General features: G+C 44.1%; 1 protein-coding gene across 2 annotated transcripts in view; it reads right to left on the bottom strand.

Moving 5' to 3' along the window:
- LOC135514914 (neuroepithelial cell-transforming gene 1 protein-like) overlaps nucleotides 1-23,059 on the bottom strand; it is a 33,642-nt gene extending 10,583 nt beyond the window's left edge. Inside the window, exons 1-3 of one of the 2 annotated variants that reach the window (XM_064938633.1) lie at nucleotides 22,844-23,059; nucleotides 11,233-11,299; nucleotides 6,965-7,027 (exon numbers count right to left, since the gene is read on the bottom strand). In XM_064938633.1, coding sequence (XP_064794705.1) covers nucleotides 6,965-7,027; nucleotides 11,233-11,299; nucleotides 22,844-22,986 — 273 coding nt within the window. In that variant the 5' untranslated portion in view covers nucleotides 22,987-23,059. Of the gene's footprint in view, nucleotides 1-6,964; nucleotides 7,028-11,232; nucleotides 11,300-11,642; nucleotides 11,699-22,843 lie in introns of those variants that run through there. The other variant, XM_064938634.1, reaches the window with a different exon arrangement.
- Between the last annotated feature and the right edge of the window lie 591 nt (nucleotides 23,060-23,650).

Raw genomic sequence — 23,650 nt, 5'->3', positions numbered from 1 at the left:
TCCAGACACAGGGAAGACAACACGGTGCATCAGTCACTCTGTGTGGGGAGACCGGAGGCTGAGTCACCCCTCTGTCTGGTCCATCACCCGTGGGTGGGCTGTGAACACAACCAAACACAAAATAGCTCAACTTGCTGGGCCCAAACACCCAGTCAGCTGTAGGAAAGGTCTGACAAACAAACATGTATTCACACACACTTTACTACTACTACTACCCCCCCCCCTCCCCACACACACACACACAGAGGCAGGCAGGAGTGAGTCACCTCAACCATAGCATTACCCTCTATTCCACCATGGTACCTCCCTGCCAGGAACAAACAGAGCCCTGGGGCTTACAGTTCGGACTGAACATGTCCTCCACACCAGCAGTACAGGAAAAGGCTAGTGTTTATTAGAGTTCTGGAGAAAACATAACAGCCAACATTTTCCAAGGGGACTAATTCACTCAACAAATGGTGGAACCATTGCCCCCTGGTGGTGGGAGCCTGGTGCAGGAGTTCAGGTACAACAAATGGCAGATATGGTCTGGAATGAATCTAATATTAGTGGATTATTCCTCCCTATATACATTTGGTCGGTGAGTCCTTATTTGAGTAGGCAGGAAGAGAATAGGCCTACGGGTGTTCATATACTATAATGAATCACGGCTTCAGTGTGATCATATCAAGCCCAGGCACTGCCAGATTGAGTGGGCCAAGAGAAAAACAAAAACAGTTTCGTTTCTGATACACCAACTCCTGTATTGCCCCCATTTCTCACTATTTGGAATTTGCCTCCTTTGTTCTCGCTCCATTCTTCCCATTCCCATTCCACCTATACCTGATCCCCAATTTCCTGTGGTCTCCATTCCTCCCTCATTCCTCTGTCTTACTGCCAATCAACCTTTAAAAAAGGTATCTTCGGCAGCTATTGGAGGAGAGATGAGGACAGGGCTTCTTATCCAGCAGGGCCCCACTAAGACCATCACAGAGCAGCCATTAAACACAATACCAGCGCTAGAATTCACACCAGACAAACATCCCCTGGTTACTCAATAGTTTACTTAAGTGAGTTTCTCAGTGCACACAACCAGGGCTTCTATGGGTTGCTACCAAACAGTGTGGAGGTAACCAAGAACCACAGGTTTGTCATGACACATTCATAGAGCACACACACACAATCTATCTAACCCACCAAGCAAACATGCAGAAGAGAAAAAAATGGGTGGTGAAAGAAGCTTGGAAAGTTACAACTTGTGGCTTCAGATTTTTCAAGGAACCCTGATTCCAGCCAGGACTGGCGATACAAGTGTGCAGCATTTACAGCAAACACCTTCTAGTCAGCTACTCAACCCCCCTGCCCTGTCTTTATTGTGGCAACATTTTGGCTCTCCGGGCGAGCATGCAGGTCAAACCTGGAGGGCTGAGGAGGGGGGGGGGGGGGCAGAGAACTATGGAAGTAGCTTATTGTTCGTAGGTTGTTTACCTGCCTCAACCCCCTCCACCTGGGCCAAAGAGCCAGACAGCATGGGGGGGTTGAAGGTGGATTTGGGGAGGGGATCTGGTCTGGCACAACAAGTTTGCGAACAGGCCGAGACTGCGAATCCGTAGGTAACCGCCCTGTCCCCGCCTATATCCCTTGTCCCCCAGAGCTGAAGATCCAAATCCCGTTCTGCGCATGTGGGGGGGATTTACGCACACATTTTTGTGTTACCCTCCCTGCACATTTCTCACTTTCACTCAGGAATAATAATTCTTCAAGTTTTACCGGTGAAACATCCATGCAGTGTCTGCATGCCAACTATTGGATCTCAATCAGTTTCACGAGGAGATCCATTTAGCTCTTCTGGAGTTATACAGCATTGTTCTGAAGTTGCCTACAGTGTGGTTTAGAATTATGGACAGTGGGCAGATTTCAGTGTAGATGGGTTATCAAACTGTAGCATGCCACAATCACCCTGAAATCTCATAAGAAATGAGGTGGTGTTTGTTTTACAGAAAAACTATAATACACTATAATACTCAGTTATGTAGAATACCATCATGATGTGATCTTGTATGCAGACATTGATTCAGCTTTGATCTAACTTCATTAAACGAGGACCATTCGCCAGAGTAGACTGTTCATCTAGCAGCCGAATGAGTTCATTTGACATTTGAGTCATTTAGCAGACGCTCTTATCCAGAGCGACTTACAGCAGAAATTAGGGTTAAGTGCCTTGATCAAGGACACAACGGCAGATTTTTCTAATCAGATGAATAATAGTACCCTGCTCAATTTGTCACAAACCTCTATGACAGGCCACATTTCTAGTAAACACATACTTTATGACAGAGGAGTGGTTCAGTGAATCATTCCTCTCTCCATTCTTGCCCAACTTCGACTTTATGAAATATCACTTGGCAAGTTTATTGTAATTATTCCGTTCTTCCACAGCGGAGCCGAATCTTGTTTTGATCGTGTTGAGTTTGAGTCAGTGAGTGGTTTGACCTCAGTTAGTCATACACTACAAGAGCCTTTAACCTTTGCTTTAATCACTGCACTGCAAATGTTTCTCCAAATGTAAAATTTAGAAGTGGCGCCAAACGTAAAATGGACACCAAGAGTTGCTCCTACTGCAGCATCTGCATCTGGGGTTTTGCACCACTGCTGTCTCTCATTCTGAATGGTTAAGTTAAGAGTTAAGGCCTGGGATAGAGTTCAAACAAAAACAACAGTTAAAAGGTGCAATGTGCAGAAATCGCGCCGCCATTTGCTGGTTGCTAAAATTCGAATAGATGGCCTAATTTCAGTGACAAAACAAGCAATTTAGCATAAACTGAAATTAAACTAACTATTTGAATTTTAGAAACCAGGAAATGGTGGAGCGATTTCTGCATATTTCACCTTTAACCGTATAGTATAGAGAATCATTGTACCATTTAAAACGCTGTGAAATATATTTTCAATAACCAAAAAGATTGTATTTTTATCTGTTTGAAGTTGGTGTACAAAAACAAAACGTAAGAATAGGAAGCATGAAGTGGTCATTCTGACAGTTTGACAACTCCTTGTTGACCAATCACCAATAACACAGTGGACAAATAAGACTTTAATACCCCAGAATGACAGGCAGGATTTCGTCTGTATCCACACTTCCATTCCACTATAGCCCATCCCGTCATAATACCTTGTGATGGGATCATAATACCAGTCACTGATTTCAGGTGACTGAAATCAGTTCATATATGAAAGTGTTGGAAGCTCAGGCACGGATCATGGAATGAATGAAGCAACAACAGAGACAAGGCATGGCATAATCTGCACCATGGGGCACTCTGTTCACAACGTTGATGTCAGCAAACCGCTCGCCCCCACACACAACGCCATAGATTGTGGTCTGCGGTTGTGAGGCCGGTTGGACTTACTGCCAAATTATCTAAAATGACATTGGAGTCAGTTTAGGGTAAATACATTTACATTCAATTCACTGGCAACAGCTCTGGTGGACATTCCTGCAGTCAGCATGCCAATTGCACACTCCATCAAAACTTGAGCCATCTGTGGCATTATGTTGTAATACAAAACCTCCAGCACAAGGTGCACTTGTGTAATATCATGCTGTTAAATCAGCTTCTTGATATGCCACACCTGTCAGGTGGATGGATTATCTTGGCAAAGGAGAAATGTTCACTAACAGGGATGTAAACAAACTTGAGCGCAAAATTTGAGAGAAATGCGCTTTTGTGCGTATGGAACATTTCTGGGATATATTATTTCAGCTCATTAAACATGGGACCTACACTTTACGTTTATATTTTTGTTCAGTGTCATTTTATGCAATTCTATTCATTTTGCCACAGGGTGGAGAGAAATGTTAGCATTTTTTAATATCATAACCGAGTGAGACTGACTAACAAAATCAATGGGGGCCCCCTGGTCGTAATTCCTCAATGATAACAAGTTTAGATAGCTGACCGCTTCTCTAAAAAACGATTAGCCGACCTGAGCTAATTGACTGACTATTAGTGATTGACATAAGAGAAACTGCTGATACACAACCACATTTTGAAATTGCACCTTGTGTATTCTAGTATTTTAACTGTAGAAAGTAAGTCGAGACCCCGACAGAGTTCCCTGGTATAGACCAATACATAGACCAGCCTATAAACCACCTAAAAAAAACAATGCTACAGGACAATAACAAGTCTTTGTATATAGAGACTACCAGTAAAATGGCTCAAATCTGATTGAGCATAATGATGTAGGGTTGTTTATAAATTGTGACGGGCAAATCTCTTTAATGCACTACTATCAACAGTCTCATCAGACCACCCTCAGCTTTCGAGTCATTTCAGACCCAAGCATATTACTGAAGAAATTTGAAGCGATCAAAAAAACAAGATTAGGCTCCGCTGGGTAGAAACAGACTAATGTCCTCCATGTAGTCATCAAAAGTAAAAGTGTTCACTAGAAATGTGGCCTGTCATAGTGGTTTGTGAGAAATTTAACAAGGTACTATTAATCGTCTGATTACTCAGAAAAGTGCTTGTTATGTAATGTAAAGTAATGTCATACTTTCCAGGTCCATACCCAAACAGTTCGAACTACTAATTTTAAAAATTACTCTCTCCAGAAATAAGTCTCTCACTGTTGCCGCCTGCTACCGACCCCCCTCAGCTCCCAGCTGTGCCCTGGACACCATTTGTGAATTGATTGCCCCCCATCTAGCTTCAGAGTTTGTTCTGTTAGGTGACCTAAACAGGGATATGCTCAACACCCCGGCAGTCTTACAATCTAAGCTAGATGCCCTCAATCTCACACAAATCATAAAGGAACCCACCAGGTACAACCCTAAATCTGTAAACAAGGGCACCCTCATAGACGTCATCCTGACCAACTGGCCCTCCAAATACACCTCCGCTGTTTTCAACCAGGATCTCAGCGATTACTGCCTCATTGCCTGTATCCGCTACGGACCCGCAGTCAAACGACCACCCCTCATCACTGTCAAACGCTCCCTAAAACACTTCTGTGAGCAGGCCTTTCTAATCGACCTGGCCCGGGTATCCTGGAAGGACATTGACCTCATCCCGTCAGTTGAGGATGCCTGGTCGTTCTTTAAAAGTAACCAAATGCATGCTTTTCAACCGTTCGCTGCCTGCACCCGCACGCCCGACTAGCATCACCACCCTGGATGGTTCCGACCTAGAATATGTGGACATCTATAAGTACCTAGGTGTCTGGCTAGACTGTAAACTCTCCTTCCAGACTCATATCAAACATCTCCAATCTAAAATCAAATCTAGAGTCGGCTTTCTATTCCGCAACAAAGCCTCCTTCACTCACGCCGCCAAACTTACCCTAGTAAAACTGACTATCCTACCGATCCTCGACTTCGGCGATGTCATCTACAAAATAGCTTCCAATACTCTACTCAGCAAACTGGATGCAGTTTATCACAGTGCCATCCGCTTTGTTACTAAAGCCCCTTATACCACCCACCACTGCGACCTGTATGCTCTAGTCGGCTGGCCCTCGCTACATATTAGTCGCCAGACCCACTGGCTCCAGGTCATCTACAAGTCCATGCTAGGTAAAGCTCCGCCTTATCTCAGTTCACTGGTCACGATGGCAACACCCATCCGTAGCACGCGCTCCAGCAGGTGTATCTCACTGATCATCCCTAAAGCAAACACCTCATTTGGCCGCCTTTCGTTCCAGTTCTCTGCTGCCTGTGACTGGAACGAATTGCAAAAATCGCTGAAGTTGGAGACTTTTATCTCCCTCACCAACTTCAAACATCTGCTATCTGAGCAGCTAACCGATCGCTGCAGCTGTACATAGTCTATCCGTAAATAGCCCACCCAATTTTACCTACCTCATCCCCATACTGTTTATATTTATTTACTTTTCTGCTTTTTTGCACACCAATATCTCTACCTATACATGATCATCTGATCATTTATCACTCCAGTGTTAATCTGCAAAATTGTAATTATTTGCCTACCTCCTCATGCCTTTTGCACACAATGTATATAGACTCTTTTTTTTCTACTGTGTTATTGACTTGTTAATTGTTCACTCCATGTGTAACTCTGTGTTGTCTGTTCACACTGCTATGCTTTATCTTGGCCAGGTCGCAGTTGCAAATGAGAACTTGTTCTCAACTAGCCTACCTGGTTAAATAAAGGTGAAATAAAAAAATAAAATAAAAATAAATGTTTTGAGTGTGATAATTATAGCTCGTTTGTCCAAACATTAGTTATTAGGTTATTCAATTATTGCATCTGAGCTCCTAGACTGGGCGGCTTTCCTTTACCAAGTGTTCTACTCCGCTAGCCTGCACCTCACCTCACCAGGTGTGCGTTTCTTTCACCTCCAGATTGAGTGTGATAATGAAACCTCTGTGGAAACAGAGAGCATTACCAAAGGGAGATTATTGAGAAAATCATCCCAAGTTGGAATACTGGTGACAGGCCTGAGTATGTGAGTCAAACACCCAGACAACATTATAGACCCATATTAGGAGGACGTTTTCCAACCCTGATTGTCAATTTACTAGAATCTTAGTAACTACAGTAGATTTGGTGATGGAATTCCCCAAACATGAGTTGATGAATGTTGTGGTGGTTGCTATAAACAAACATGGTCCTTATCTGGATGGTTTTCAGTGATATGCTCAAGTATCACAAACAAACAGGACAGGGCTAGACTTTGGATAGGCTATAGAGCTAGCTTCTTCAGACCTCAGCCAAAGATATACAGAGGTCAGGAAACTGTCCTCCATGTTGGTACCAAATGATCCATTGCAATAACATTCTAAGTCTGGAATGCAATTTCCTGTACATTCATGAATGTCAGCAACTCTTGGGGACAACAACAGTTTACAGAACTGTGTGCATCACTTTGACAAACGGATCTAGGATCAGTAATGCTGGTTCAGGGCATCTATATTGTGAACTCAGATCAGTGTTATGGGCCGATTCATTGTGTGTTTTACCTTGAAGTCAAAGCTGCACAGGCTGACTGCATCAGACTCATCCTTCTCTCTGCACTTCCGCTTCTGGGGACAGATGGAAATGAGATTGTTATTTTTCAAATTTAGACAGATAAACTTACCCATATCTAACACACACACACACACACACACACACACACACACACACACACACACACACACACACACACACACACACACACACACACACACACACACACAAATACTCCCACAGATACTCTTTAGACAGATAGCTACACAAACTCATGAGTCACTCCAATTCACACAAAACAACTACATCTAGTCTGGAGTCCTGCTGTTCTCTGATGTTAGAAATAGTTAGACAAGAATAGACAACCACCACCCCTCTGCCCCATTACCCTGTCCTATCCTGGTCTCATAGGTTTGAGAATAACCCCAGTGAAGTGAAGAACTGCCACTATTGCCCCAGGGACAATGTTCACCCCTGCAGGTTCCATTGGGAACAGGAAAGGGTTAATGAAGCACAAGAGCACTTGAACACCTGGGGAGAAGACCAGCTGGCAGGTGAGATGAGGTCTGGCCCGGAGTTTGTGTGTATATGACTAGGGTTGTTTTGGCTGGAGGAGCTCTGGCGTCGCCTGACTGTTGGGGCTCTTAGGGTGCTGTCATTAGGGCGCTGTCATTAGGGCGCTGTCATTAGGGCGCTGTCATTAGGGCGCTGTCATTAGGGCGCTGTCATTCGGGCACATTAACCAGAGGGAGTAGAGGGCCATCACAGGGCATTCAGGAAGTCGAGACGGGACCACGGGTGTGCAGAGTGAGACAGTATGTTGAGGTAGTTGTTTGGTATGAATAGTTTGTTTTGAAGGAGGTAAATGGGCATTTCTTCCTCAAACCTGTCAGCTTTCCACAGTAAAGACAACTCCTTGTGCAATATAAAGACAACTCCTTGTGCAATATAAAGACAACTCCTTGTGCAATATAAAGACAAATCCTTGTGCAATATAAAGACAACACCTTGTGCAATATCTGATCACACAAGGTGAGAAAATGTGAATTTGCATGGTTCATAAATTACAAGGGGACACAAGGGGCCTCCATATGCAATGCCCCAGATGAGAGAACAAGGCTAGATGATTAGCTAGCCTACGAAGGGGAGTGAACAGTGCTTTGGCTAACAGAAAGTTACGCAATACTACAGTACAGCTCCTTATCAAGAGATTCTCATTTAGTGCTACAGCTGTTGAATACAGTAGTTCCACACTCAGTCAGTTTTTTTAAAGGTAGGCTAATTGAGGCAGTTAGGACCTTTTCTGAAGCTAATGAGGGAAGTGGGATCAATCAATTAAACTATTGTTTATAGTAGAGCTGACGGTAAAAGGAGAGGCTGAAACTGGCAATCTGATCAAAAGGCTACAGTGTAGCCATTCATCAACTAGCTAGAAAAAAAGGCTCATTAGCCAATAGCTTTAGACTAGTGTCTTTAATCAACTAGTGACTGAATGACTAATCATTAAGCTGATCCCCATTCAAAAAGGAATTCAAGTGATTGATCAGAGAAAATAACAAGACATTAAAGAGTGTATCATCAGAGGGCTTAACTGCATAGTGCTAGGCTAGCTGTTAAATAACGATGCGTTTCTGGTCAGTTTTTGATGAAATCATCAAAAGGGTGTGCCAGGTTAGATGGAATGTTTACACTGGACTAGAGGCATAATGTAGAAGCTCCACGGTTCATGAACCTAACAAACTACTGCCTATGCAATGCAAATCTGGGCTAGAGGGGTCTCCTCTTCAGAGCCTCCCCCAGACAACAAGGCTTGTGTTGAGGGCAAAGTCTCTGTTGACTGCTGCTGCTGCCCATGCAAATTATACAATTTTACATTACTATGACATCATGGGCTAGGCTAAACTAACCTTTTAAACAAGCCCAGCTTAGGCCTGAGACAAAAGGGCATTAATGTCAGGTGGGATTAGATAAAGAACTTGGTGATATTTGTTAAGTATGTTCTGCTTGATAGAATGATAGGTGAGGAACATCGATTGCACAGAGAGAGGGAAACAGTGAGAGAAGGAGGGAGTGGTGGAGGGAGGATGGGGAGAGGTGTAGAAAGGGCAGAGTGGGGGTTGGGAGTGAGGCAACAGTGGAGTCTTCTCACGAGTAACACTGGCCTATTATTGTGCTGGCCTGTTTGTGTGTGTCACGTGAAAATGGCACAATAAAACCATGACCTGGTCAGCTGCCAGAATACACAACCTGGCTGGCCCTATGTAATTACCGGCACAAAGCAAAGTATGAGTAGGTAGGCATAGAAAAAGGTGGGGGCAGTGGGGTTGACACTGTGTTAAAGAATGCCATGGACTCTCAAGAGATTCTAGAACAGAGACTATGATAATCAGTGGTCATACTTAGTACCCCACCTCAGTCTTTTGGTATGTGCTGGGTAGGTTTATGTTGACATCATTGAATTAGGGTGCTTGATCTTACACACAGGGACACACAATCTCAATTCCTAGGCACATAGGCACACACACACACCTGTTTGAAGTGGGAACGTTTGCATGGAAAGCGATGCTGACTGACATTCTGTCTGAACACGTCGCTGGGAGAGACAGAAAAGCTGCCATCTCCCCTAATTACCTGCCTACATTCACACAACAGCAGTTGGGCTTTGCACAAAACTGGAAACCTAAATGACATTCTCAGCATTACAGAACTGCCCTGAGGCCTTGCTAATGTAGTCTGAGATAATATGAAACACTACAACCCCTACCTAAACTGTACTATGCCTGCCCCAGCCTCCAGAAAGTCCCCTACATTCCCACATCAAAGCACAGGATCCTCCTGACCTTAGTCAAGTTTCAAGATAGAGATAAGAGGGGATGGGAGACAAAGGAGAAGAAAGGAGCCCACCGTTTGTCTACATTTCTCTCTCTTTGGGTAGATTTATAAAAGTTGAGATAATAGTGGAGTCATGGGGGGGGGGGGGCTAGGCAACACACGCTATATGCTTTTAGTGGTTGAGGTAAGCATGCCAGTTAAAGTAAATTAGTGGAATCAAAGGCAACGTTTGGCACGAGATGAAGAGCCGCTGGCCTCCTCTCCTCTACCCCTCCTTCGTCTCTTCTTTTCATCTCCTCCTCTCCCCGGCTCAGATGAGTGATAGATAGGGTTTCAGCTGGGGTTCACTCATAAACCCTGGAATGCTCCAGGCCTTGTCGTTCCGTTCCTTTCTCTAATCTCTCCTCTCAACTCTGTTTCCAATCACTGATCACATTGAGGTCTAGGTTTTACTGTAAACAGTAGGCCGGCCAATCTGAGAGGAACAGGAGCTGTGTTGATTCCATTATGTTGAAGGGGAAATAGCAACAGGAAGATTTTTCTTGTTTGTTCACTGTTGGGTCACTGGGTCACTGGGGAGTCTGTCCTGTGCCTGGCATCAGCTGTGAGGGAGTCATGCAATTAAAACGCTCCTGAATGGAGGGTCAGATGGACCTGCAGGGGGCTTACGTCACCTCTCACTCAGAGGTGATTGCGAGTTGCATGAGCGATTCAAGGTTTAGTTTGAGTGCCTTTATTTTGGGGATCAAGGCTATCATGAACAATGCAGTAATGTGTATTTTTTAAACTAGGCAAGTTAGTTAAGAACAAATTCTTATTTATAATGACAGCCTACATCGGCCAAACCTGGACGTCGCTGTGCCAATTGTGCACCGCCCTATGGGACTCCAATTGTGGCCGGATGTGATACAGCCTGGATTCGAACCAGAGAATAAACTAGTGACTCCTCTTGCACTGAGATGCAGTGCCTTAGACCGCTGTGCCACTCGGGGGCCTGAGTGACACCATCATCCACTATAGAGTAATGGGTGAAGACTGGGTTACAATAGACTGTGTGCTGAATACCGATACACAGGTGATGCCGGATGCATTCAAGATGCAGTCCACACCTCCCCTCAAAACCTGAAGACCAAAGTGATTCAGTCATTTGTCATTATCGCTTACTAATAAAGGACTTTTTCCTAAACCTAAGTGCACAGAGTCAGTATCTGTGGTCCAAGTCAGAGGAACTTTACAGCTTTGAGAATGAACAGGTCCATTTGCTTCCGTGTCGGTTTAAAAACACCAGATTTGAAGCCAAAACAGACAGTTTTGCACAAACAGGCCAGATAGCCATAATCATCCCAAACAATTCCAGGATAAAATGTGGAGGATAGTGGAATGAGCCAAGGTTCTGTGAGGGAACAGGGAGACACAAAAACAAGAGCTGGATGGAGGCTGTACTCACCAGACTGAAGTCCCATTGAGGTCCAGGGGTGAGGAAGGTGAAGGAGCTCCCTCTTCTCAGTCCAGGCCTACAAGATGAAGATGGAAATGACTGCTTGTTAAACTAGTACAATATGAATAACACCATACCCTACACCCTAATTCAAAAAGGTGACACTACTAAGACCTTTACATCTCAGGGCACGGGATGACATAACACCACCACAACGCCAGCAGGTAACAACCACACAATACAATGCCGCATGCAAGAACGCAAGCTCATCCCTGCCTTGTGAACGCTCAATCATGGTAGTGCAGGAAGTGCCTCAAACACAACAACTACTTCAGTCATTCAGTGCCTTCCCCAAAGACCCATGGTCAGGTGTTACCGTATACATCTGTGGCACACGGTGCATGGGCTCTGGTACATACCACAGCCTGCTGTAGCCATAGCGATGTCCCCTTCGCTGCATCCTCAGACAGCCAGCTAGGATAGACACCCAGCAGAGTAGATCCAGTCAGAGTCCTTCACCCCTCACTCTCTGTGCAGCACACACAGGGTTACCAGGTCTCCAAGATGTCCTCATGGAACCCCTCGAATACAATACTCACCCTTATCAGGTTATCATCAATGATTAAACTCCTGATTATATTTAATCAGTGATAACCTGATGAGGGCGAGATCTGTATAAGGTATTTTTGAGGGATTACGTCAGTCTGGCCATTAGAGTGGGCTAGTTTAGGTCAGATCAGGACAAGTTGAGAGCTCTTAGACAAAGCGCAATCTATTCCCTCTGTCTGACTAGACGATTACCCTTCAGACAGGCACCCTGTCAGCACATCTAAAAACCTCTGTCAGTCTTTTGAGACAGAAGGATTGCATTTCTATTATTGCCCTGAAACACGCTGATAACAACCCACATGAGTGACGATGAAGCCAAATTGGACGGCTTTCAAAAAGACCCATTTTGTTTCCACATTGTTTGGTTTTGAGTTAATGTCAAGGTGTTACTTAGATGAACACTCATATCTTCTGAAACCATCAACAATATGTTCAGATCATATCTGAAAACAGATTGGTGATAATGGTCTTTATATATTGAGAAACCTCAAAGGATATTAAACCTCTGCAATCCTAACATTCTTTCCTTGATTCCTTTGAACCACTTGTCTCTAGCATGTGTTCCTCTTGTACTGCTGTTACTGGGCCAAGTCATTCCGTTGGCCTGCCTGCCTCGTTGCTACAGATGGCATTGTGCACAGTGACACAGCACTTGTCTATAGTGAAGGGCAGACTGCACTGACCGCAGCTGTGGTGCCACTCTACAGCTTCCTATGTGGTCTGCGCTCAGAAATCGGTACTGAACGACTAGTAGTGGAGGCCTGGCGGACAGTGGAGGAATTCCCCAAGAGTGAGTGAGTGAGTGAAAGAGCGCGAGAGCAAGAGAGCCGGGGTGCGAGAGAAAGAGAGAGCCCGGGTGCGAGAGAAAGAGAGAGCCCGGGTGCGAGAGAAAGAGAGAGCCCGGGTGCGAGAGAAAGAGAGAGCCCGGGTGCGAGAGAAAGAGAGAGCCCGGGTGCGAGAGAAAGAGAGAGCCCGGGTGCGAGAGAAGAGAGCCCGGGTGCGAGAGAAAGAGAGAGCCCGGGTGCGAGAGAAAGAGAGAGCCCGGGTGCGAGAGAAAGAGAGAGCCCGGGTGCGAGAGAAAGAGAGCCCGGGTGCGAGAGAAAGAGAGAGCCCGGGTGCGAGAGAAAGAGAGCCCGGGTGCGAGAGAAAGAGAGAACAAGTGTGAGAGCACGGGTGCGAGAGAAAGAGAGCCCGGGTGCGAGAGAAAGAGAGCCCGGGTGCGAGAGAAAGAGAGCGCCCGGGTGCGAAGAAAGAGAGCGCCGGGTGCGAGAGAAAGAGAGAGCCCGGGTGCGAGAGAAAGAGAGAGCCCGGGTGCGAGAGAAAGAGAGCCCGGTGCGAGAGAAAGAGAGAGCCCGGGTGCGAGAGAAAGAGAGCCCGGGTGCGAGAGAAAGAGAGAGCCCGGGTGCGAGAGAAAGAGAGCCCGGGTGCGAGAGAAAGAGAGAACAAGTGTGAGAGCACGGGTGCGAGAGAAAGAGAGCCCGGGTGCGAGAGAAAGAGAGCCCGGGTGCGAGCGCAAAAGAGAATACGTGTGAGAGCCCGGGTGCGAGAGAAAGAGAGCCCGGGTGCGAGAGAAAGAGAGAACAAGTGTGAGAGCCCGGGTGCGAGAGAAAGAGAGCCCGGGTGCGAGAGAAAGAGAAAACAAGTGTGAGAGCACGAGTGTGAGAGAAAGAGAGCACGAGAGAATGAGTGTGAGAGGAGAGAAAGAGAGCACGAGTGAGAGAGAAAAAGCACGAGTGTGAGAGAAAGAACAAGTGTGAGAGAAAGAGAACAAGTGTGAGAGAAAGCGAGAACGAGTGTGAGAAAAAGAGCACGTGTGAGAAATAACAAGTGTGAGATAAAGAGAGCACGAGTGAGAGCACAAGTGCGAGAGAAAGAGAACGAGAGCACGAGTGTGAGAGAACGCATGAGAGAACGAAGAACATAGGGAGTTCAGACAAGTCAAACAGGAAGAAAAATATAGGACTAAAAGGTGGAAAGTAGATTGTTGGGAATAAGGCCAAGGATAAAGAGAGTGATGGGAGAATCAACAAGGAAAAAGAGACAAAAAAAAGCTTAGACTCTGTACAGACTCAGTGAGCATAGCTTTGCTATTGAGAGAGGCCGCCGTAGGCAGACCTGGCTCTCAAGAGAAGACAGGCTATCTGCACACTGCCCACAAAATGAGGTGGAAACTGAGCTGCACTTCCTAACCTCCTGCCAAATGTATGACCATAGAGACACATATTTCCCCCCAGATTACACAGACACACAAAGAATTCAAAAACAAATCAAATTTTGATAAAATCCCATATCTATTGGGTGAAACACCAGTGTGCCATCACAGCAGCAAGATTTGTGACCTGCTGCCACACGGGCAAGCAGTGAACAGAAACACCATTGGAAATACAACCCATATTTTGTTGATTTATTTTGCCCTTTGTACTTGAACTATTTGCACATTGTAACACTGTATATAGACAGAATATGACATGTGAAATGTCTCTATTCCTTTGGATATTCTGAGTGTAACGTTATTATTTGTTTATTTTACTTGTGTTTATTATCTATTTCACTTGCTTTGGCAATGTAAACATATGTTTAACATGCCAATAAATCCCTTTGAATTGAGCGAGAGACCTGGGCAGAAGAGAGAGTTGTGTCTGTGTGGCACTGGGAGATGTGAAAGGTCACTACAGGTGGCCAACAGACACCACACTCCTCCGACCATCTTACCCCTTTACATCATGAGGACTGTGGTCAGTGACACTCAGACAATGAGCCATGATGTGAAACAAATCTGAAGAGACACCAGTAATAAGTACCCTGATAGCATACTGTTGACAGACCTATCAGAAACATCTCTGTTCAGTGAGACATTCCTGACCAAGACATCCCAGTGACATCTGTCAGCCAATGAGCTCATAAAGTGAGGTGATGCTTTGTGTTATTCTATGTTCTGGGAACCGGAGTGTTCTGTAGACAGCAGGAACACTGAGGTATGCGAGGTGATGAATGAAAGCTATGCTGCTACGCTGTGACGACTTGGGTGGTTCTCTGGTGTCTGCCTGGTGGTGGTGTCTGAGGAATGCAATGGAGCTTCACAGGAACACTAGATAATCACAGTAGCTCCCTCAGGAGAAGCCAAGGGACGGCCAGAGCAGGGCTATTTCTCAGACAGTGGTCAAAACATGCAGGGAATGAGGCTGGAGCCCAACACAGGTGTGTGTGTACAACAACACACATATCACCAGCAGTCCTGTCTCTCATTCTCCCCCTGGCTCATCATTTTAAACAAACACAGTAAAAAGGTACATTATGTAATAATGCAGAAAATAATTCCTGTAGAGCTCCTTTAGTGCAGAAAATAATTCCACCCAGAGACTGGGAAAGGTGTTTGCTAACAGGATTTAGGCCTAATCATGATGTTTTGGAAGGTTCTTCCTCTCTGATGCACACGTTGTACAGCAAATGACATCAACGTTGTATCATCCTAGAGTGGTTAGGCCAGCTTTGTTTTACTCACATTTCTGACCCACACACACCAGATAACAGTCACACCTGACCTTAGCCTAAATCGATTATTTCAGATTCTGTAATGTCGATGGGATGTAATGTTGTTTACAACCGGACGATGCTGGGACAATTGAGCGCCGCCCCATGGGACTCCCAATCATGGCCGGTTGTGATACAGCCTGGATTAGAACCTGGGTGTCTGTAGTGACGCCTCAAGCTCTGAGATGCAGTGCCATAGGCCGCTGAGCCACTCGGGAACCTGGGTCATTCAAATGAAAAAAAAAAAACCCAATTACAAAACAAATGATTATTTCAGACACAATTTCCTTTAATCTGACCTTATGTGTGGACCGGATGTTTAAGGATGCTGACCTGTTAAAAAACAGAGATAGAAATGTGGTGCACCTGCCAGACTTCATCATAAAAACCCCTCCGAGTGTCTGACTGTGCATGCCTGATGGTCATTTACTCTGAAATCTTTACCTGGGGCAAGAGAGTTTTTCCAGGTGAGAAATACTGGAAGAGTGGAGGCCAGGGGAGTGGGAGGTGGGGTGGTTGGAATCAGTTTTACAGAACCTAACCTAACAAACAAAGGCAGGGCCTACTATGATGCCTTTCCACTGACTCACAGCACATACAGCTCTCTCACACTGGCACAGTGAAAGTGGCCTTTGCCCCAAAGCTGACTGCTATGACCAAGTGAATACGAAGTGACATCAATCACGTATGCATAAAAAGGCCCCACACACCAGCACAATGGCTGGTATCAGCTTTCTGAACAGCTCATCGTGGGTTGGAAACGTGACATTGGATACATTACATTGAATACACCTGAATGCTATTGTTAAAGGGTCTAAAAACTGTAGATGTTTTACAATCTAGGTTTGTATGACATTATATAGTTAGTTGTTTATTTTTCTAGAACATTACTGACCATTCTGCTCCCACGACACCTGTCCATTGTAAAAGGGGACAAAGGTCGGTCCCTGGGGCTTGTGATTGGAAGTCACAGGCAGGGGTATGATTCTTACTCAGAGGTAGACCTATCTCTTACACACTTCTGTGGGTGAATAACACCTGAATAGGCTGGAAGCAAGTCAGAAAATGTTGACATAATTGAGGCTGAAGGACAGTGAATAACAATCGAGACAGGAGCACGCGGCTCAATAATCACAAAGGTAACATGCAATCAAACACCTATTACCTAGTAGTCCAAAGTCCACTGAGCAACACTCTCCTTGTTTTCCTGCAGGGTTGGCTATTAGGGTCATATTTATATAGTCACAGTTTTCCATGTTTTCCCAACAGTGGGCAGGGGCCTTTTGGCACAAAGGATGGAAAGCCTACCAGTGTGCCACATGCCAACATCAAATTTCTCAGTACTGATTACCCCAAAATAAATGTGACTTTTGGCTCTCTGTCTGCTGTCTGTCTAAAACTGAAATAATAAGTTTGATTTAAAGGGGAAATTCATGAAGACTATGTGTCATAAATTGTATACTCAAACAGGAAAGATTAAAAAAGTATAAACAAATCAAGTATTTTCTTCCTTCCAAGATGTGGAACCGTAGAGGTTGGAGTCAGACAGGAACACTTTATGAGTCTTCTTTATGAGACTTTGAACAAGAAGTGCAAAGTCCTTTCATGAGACATGCTGTTCTGTAGGCCAGAGAGATATGCAGAATTCAGCAACAATATTGGTGTACAACGTAAAACACCAAATAACGCATGCAGAGCAGAATTAGGCCGATACCCGCTAATTATAACAATCCAGAAAAGAGACGTTCAATTCGACAACCACCTAAATGGAAATCGATTCCCTAACCTTACATAACAAAGCCATCACCTACAGAGAGATGAACCTATAGATGAGTCCCAGGGTTCTGTTCACAAACAAACAGAACACACAAAGCAACACAATTAGACCCAACCAAAACACGAGAAAACATAACAATAATTAGTTGACATATTGGAAACTACCAACAAAAAAACTGAGCAAACTAGATGCTATTTGACCCTAAACAGAGAGTACACAGAGGCAGAATACCTGACCACTGTGACTGACCCAAAACAAGGAAGGTTGACAGGCAGACCTGAAGAAGACAGGCCGCCGTAGGCAGACCTGGCTCCCATGAAAAGACAGGCCGCCGTAGGCAGACCTGGCTCCCAAGAAAAGACAGGCCGCCGTAGGCAGACCTGGCTCCCATGAAAAGACAGGCCGCCGTAGGCAGACCTGGCTCCCAAGAAAAGACAGGCTATGTGCACACTGTCCACAAAATTAAGTGAAAACTGAGCTGCACTCCCTAACCTCCTGCCAAATGTATGACCATTTAGAGACATATATTTCCCTCAGATTACACAGACCCACAAAGAATTCGAAAACAAATCCAATTTTGATAAACTCCCATATCTATTTGGTGAAATACCAGTGCCATCACAGCAGTAAGATGCCACAAGAATAGGGCAACCAGTGAAGAACAAACACCATTGTAAATACAACCCATATTTATGTTTATTTTCCCTTCTATACTTTAATTGTTTGCCCATCATTACAACACTGTATATAGCCATACTATGACATTTGAAATGTCTCTATTCAGTCAGAATTTTTGAGGGTATTGTTTACTGTTTATTATCCATTTCACTTGCTTTGGCAATGTAAATATATGTTTCCCTTGCGAATGAAGCCCTTTGAATTGAATTGATAGGAAGTCTAAACGGTATACATGGCACGTCCCAACTCTGACAAAAACTGTCAGACTGGCTTCTATTCCCAGACCATCAGGCTGCTCGATAGTCACTAGGCAGCCCCCCCCCCCCTCCCTCGGACTACCCCCAATGGACATTTATCATTGCGATGGTGTAAGGGGCAGCAGGTAGCCTAGTGGTGAGAGCATTGGGCGAGCAACCGAAAGGATGCAAGATCGAAACCCGAGCTGACAAGGTACAAATTTGTAGTTCTGCCCCTGAACCCACTGTTCCTAGGCCATCATTGAAAATAAGAATTTGTTCTTAACTGTAAAGGTTACATTTTTTAAATAATAATTATGTAAAGTATATAGCATTATTTTTTATATTCCTGTTTCATTCACTCTTACCCTGCCCCCACAGTTGTAAATGTGTATATATTATTATCATCTTTATTTTGTCTCACTCAATTCTTTTTATTTATTTTATTTTTTTCAATGACCTGCACTGTTGGAGCATGGCGCATAAGATTTTCCCTGTACCCGGAAATGACATCTGCGTCCCTACACGTGACTAACAAACTATTTATCTATCATTCAAACACCCACACAAACTGTTATTCGTGGTTACTTGATTAATTTGTTGGCATTTACTGCCACCTTGTGGTCAACTAGTGTGTATTACAATATTGCAGCATACTGTCCAGTAGTACACAATTATTTGCAGTACTTGCTGTCTGTAGCCGACTGTCTGTTTAAAAGTTTACAATTACGGCATATGCTGACGAAAAAGGATAATTAGGTCCTGACGGGAACATGCAAAAGTAACCAGCTAAAATAGTTTTCCAAGGACTTGGAATATGCAACCAGCACAACCTGCAATATAAATGTGTTTGCTTGTTTAATTAAGGATCGGATTTCCATTAACGGGACAGTTAGAAATCATGCAGCGCGTTATATCAAGATCACAGATTTTAGAGTAACAACAAATGTTGGTACATAGAAGTGTCTTATTATTAACAAGATTTTAAGCTTTCACATGATATATAAAACTGCACTGTCCAATTTACAGTAGCTATTACTGCTAAAAAATGCCATGCGTGTTTGAAGAGAGCTCCTAACAACAAAACACTTTTTTCAATGCAATAGGTTGGATAATTTCACCTCTGAAGGTGAAATGTGTGCTTAGAGCAAGATTTCAGAATGTATCATCCAAAGGGTCCCAGAGATAACATGAAGTGTTGTTTTGTTGGATAACATTTTTCATATCCTAAAAAGTTCCATTTGCACGCACGATCGATTTTGTATTTCCACTCGTTCAATTTGCAAAGAAAGGAATCTGTGAAAATCTCACCCTGAATGTTGTTTGAACAAGTCAAATCATGTTCGTATCTATTCTTCAGAGATTCTAGAAGTTAACAAGACTTCATTAGGGGTGTAGTATATCTTATAGGACACCATATTTGGTCAGAGAGTGATGCCTTCATGGCACGCCGATGACACGGGCGGCCATCACTTGAACGACTGTATCTTTGTCAAATAAGCTCCAATCGGGGTTTAACAAAGCTAGCTAGATAGCCAATGGGAGATAGGACCATAAATCCAGAGGATTCCAGACTTTGATGACAGAATTTTCCCACGAAGGACCAACGCGCCACCTTCTTGTTCAAGTGAGCAAGGCACAACAAGGCGAGTCCAAAAATGTATTGTATGCTGCTGCATAGATTATGTAATATGCCAGGGAGATATGTATACTGTAGCTAAGAATGTAATACTAATGTATATTGTGTAGTAAGCTGTTGGTAGCCTGTGTTCTTCACCCTATTAATTTGGTCTCCTTTCCCCCCATAACTTAGCCTACTGTTCTGACTTGGTGGTGCACATGTAGCCTATAGCCTGTTTTAGAAAAATGTCATCATTGAATATTGTAAGCACTTTCATTGTCTGGTTATATGGCCCCTTTATTTATACTACAGTTCTGACTTGCTGTACGGGGAGAATACTGTAAGAACGGCCTGTTCTGAATTCTGTTGCTGTACATTTCAAAAGTGCTGAACAAATAGTTATATTGACTATGTCCGTCCTAGCTCATTAATGTCTTAATCGAAATGACAGATTGCCTCTTATCCAAATTTGTTTAACCAAGTCAGCCATATTAGCTGTCTTTTTTTTGTTAAAGGCAGTAAATGAGGCTGAATGAACTGTTTCGCTGCCAGACAAGTCGTAGTTGATATTCAGGTGTTGGGACTGCTGGTGGGACTCCGCTGCTGGGACAGCTTTATGTAGGCCCTAACAGTTTCTGGGCACCATTTGAATGTATTGTTAAGTGTTGTGGCTTTGCTGGCATGCAAATAAAACATTTTTTTGTTGAGGTTGCCCCACCATGGAGAACAAGTGGACCCTCTATTTTTGAAACTATCCGCCGCCATTGTCGCAACCCCTATTACCAGCCTGTTCAACCTCTCTTTCATATCGTTTGAGATCCCCAAGGATTGGAAAGCTGCCACGGTCATCCCCCTCTTCAAAGGGGGAGACACCCTGGACCCAAACTGTTACAGACCTATATCCATCCTGCCCTGCCTATCTAAGGTCCTCGAAAGCCAAGTCAACAAACAGATCACTGACCATCTCGAATCCCACCGTACCTTCTCCGCTGTGCAATCTGGTTTCCGAGCTGGTCACGGGTGCACCTCAGCCACGCTCAAGGTACTAAACGATATTATAACCGCCATCGATAAAAGACAGTACAGTGCAGCAGTCTTCATCGACCTGGCCAAGGCTTTCGACTCTGTCAATCACCATATTCTTATCGGCAGACTCAGTAGCCTTGGTTTTTCTAATGACTGCCTTGCACGGTTCTCCAACTACTTTGCAGACATAGTTCAGTGTGTCCTCTGGCAGGCTCTATGGGGGTGCCACAGAGTTCAATGCTCAGGCAGACTCTTTTCTCTGTATATATCAATGATGTTGCTCTTGCTGCGGGCGATTCCCTGATCCACCTCTACGCAGGCGACACCATTCTGTATACTTCTGGCCCTTCCTTGGACACTGTGCTATCTAACCTCCAAACGAGCTTCAATGCCATACAGCACTCCTTCCGTCGCCTCCAACTGCTCTTAACCGCCAGTAAAACCAAATGCACGCCCGACTAGCATCACCACCCTGGATGGTTCCGACCTAGAATATGTGGACATCTATAAGTACCTAGGTGTCTGGCTAGACTATAAACTCTCCTTCCAGACTCATATCAAACATCTCCAATCCAAAAATCAAATCTAGAAATCGGCTTTCTATTTTACAACATAGCCTACTTCACTCATGCCGCCAAACTTACCCTAGTAAAACTGACTATCCTACCGATCCTCGACTTCGGCGATGTCATCTACAAAATGGCTTCCAATACTCTACTCAGCAAACTGGATGCAGTTTATCACAGTGCCATCCGCTTTGTTACTAAAGCACCTTATACCACCCACCACTGCGACCTGTATGCTCTAGTCGGCTGGCCCTCGCTACATATTCGTCGCCAGACCCACTGGCTCCAGGTCATCTACAAGTCCATGCTAGGTAAAGCTCCGCCTTAGCTCAGTTCACTGGTCACGATGGCACCACCCACCCGTAGCACGAGCTCCAGCAGGTGTATATCACTGATCATCCCTAAAGCCAACACCTCATTTGGCCGCCTTTCCTTCCAGTTCTCTGCTGCCTGTGACTGGAACGAATTGCAAAAATAATAATAATAATAATAATAATTTGTTCGCTGAAGTTGGAGACTTTTATCTCCCTCACCAACTTTAAACATCTACTATCTGAGCAGCTAACCGATCGCTGCAGCTGTACATAGTCCATCTGTAAATAGCCCACCCAATTTGCCTACCTCATCCCCATACTGTTTTTATTTATTTACTTTTCTGCTCTTTTGCACACCAGTATCTCTACCTGCGCATGACCATCTGATAATTTATCACTTCAGTGTTAATCTGCTAAATTGTAATTATTCGCCTACCTCCTCATGCCTTTTGCACACAATGTATGTAGACTTTTTTTTCTACTGTGTTATTGACTTGTTAATTGTTTACTCCATGTGTAACTCTGTGTTGTGTCTGTTCACACTGCTATGCTTTATCTTGGCCAAGTCGCAGTTGTAAATGAGAACTTGTTCTCAACTAGCCTACCTGGTTAAATATTTATTTTTTTAAATGCTAAAATCGCCACTGGTTACCACCCGCCAGCATGGCATTGCTTATTAATCAGAAACAGCTGCAAAGTTACTCCTCTTCACGATAGATGCGCCAAACAGCCTTTTGTGCTCTTCGGTGGGAAAAAAATACCATAATCCATTGGATAATTTGTCAATTTATTCATATATAAATAAATCTCAATTGTATAAAATTGTATAATTACGTGATATGACAGCATTCCGCAAACCCGCTCCAAGATTAATGGTTGACCATTCATCACACTCGCCCTGCTTTGATAGGTGTAACGTTATCATAATGAAAAGACACCCGTGAAAGAAAATACAAGTAACATGTCATTTGCGGCGTGCATGATCTCATGAGCAAAGTCATCAAGCCTATAATTTCACTTCCCTTGTGAGAACCATGAGCTAGGCTGGGGTGTAACAATGACAATTTACTCGAATTGTAACGTCAGCCAGGCACATGCTAGCCATCGAAACAAACATCCAACTGACGTAACTAATATTATTAGCTATCTAAATAATGTTAGCTAGAGTCTGTTGGTAATACGTTGTTAACGCCATATAAATAGTTTACACGTATAATCGTTTCATCCCCTGCACTCAATAGTTAAGGCCGCGTTTGTCTCACCTTGATTTGCTATTGTTATTTCTCTCGGGGGATGTCTCATCATCTATGGTGAACTTCCTCTTCATGTTTGCCTTTCTCTTTGGTCTGTCATTCTGCTTCTCTGGTATCGACATTTGAACCTGTGCTTCACCGGTATCCTCCATTTGAAAGGCAGAACCAGAAATCAATGTTAAAGGTGAGAATAATAGATAACTATTTATGAACAAATAATAACAGTAGACGGATGTTTGAAATTCTTTGAATATGGCGGAAATCTGAACAATGACCAATAAGAAAAGACCTGAGGTTCTAGTTGCTAGGCTATATGGTTAAATGGGAGGGGTCATAACATAAACAGACGACTCTGGGCGGGGCCAGCACCTCTAATAACAATTGGAAATGCTGTTACAATGAACTTCCTTCTATTATTTGCACAAAACAACCCTTAGGCACAATTAAATATCAATGCACTCTACCGTGTTTTTGTATTGTAATAGACTAATGCTGTGCATTTCTGCCCTCTTTGATATTTAAGTTCAACAAACAGTTGTGATCTGCAAGGATTTAAAATATTACATTATTGTTATGCAACTGCAAAAGGCAGATGGGATCATCTGGTGTAAAATTAACTATTCTGGATAGAATCACACACACACACACACACACACACACACACACACACACACACACACACACACACACACACACACACACACACACACACACACACACACACACACACACACACACACACACACACACCAGAGCCATGAGAACAGGAGCTTCATTTTCAATTAGAGAGACATGATCTATGGCCACAAACACACT

Source organism: Oncorhynchus masou, chromosome 26 (genome assembly GCF_036934945.1).
Source record: "Oncorhynchus masou masou isolate Uvic2021 chromosome 26, UVic_Omas_1.1, whole genome shotgun sequence".
NCBI lineage: Eukaryota > Metazoa > Chordata > Actinopteri > Salmoniformes > Salmonidae > Oncorhynchus > Oncorhynchus masou.
Note: the sequence above shows the minus strand (reverse complement) of the source record. Positions and strands in the feature narration are given on the sequence as shown.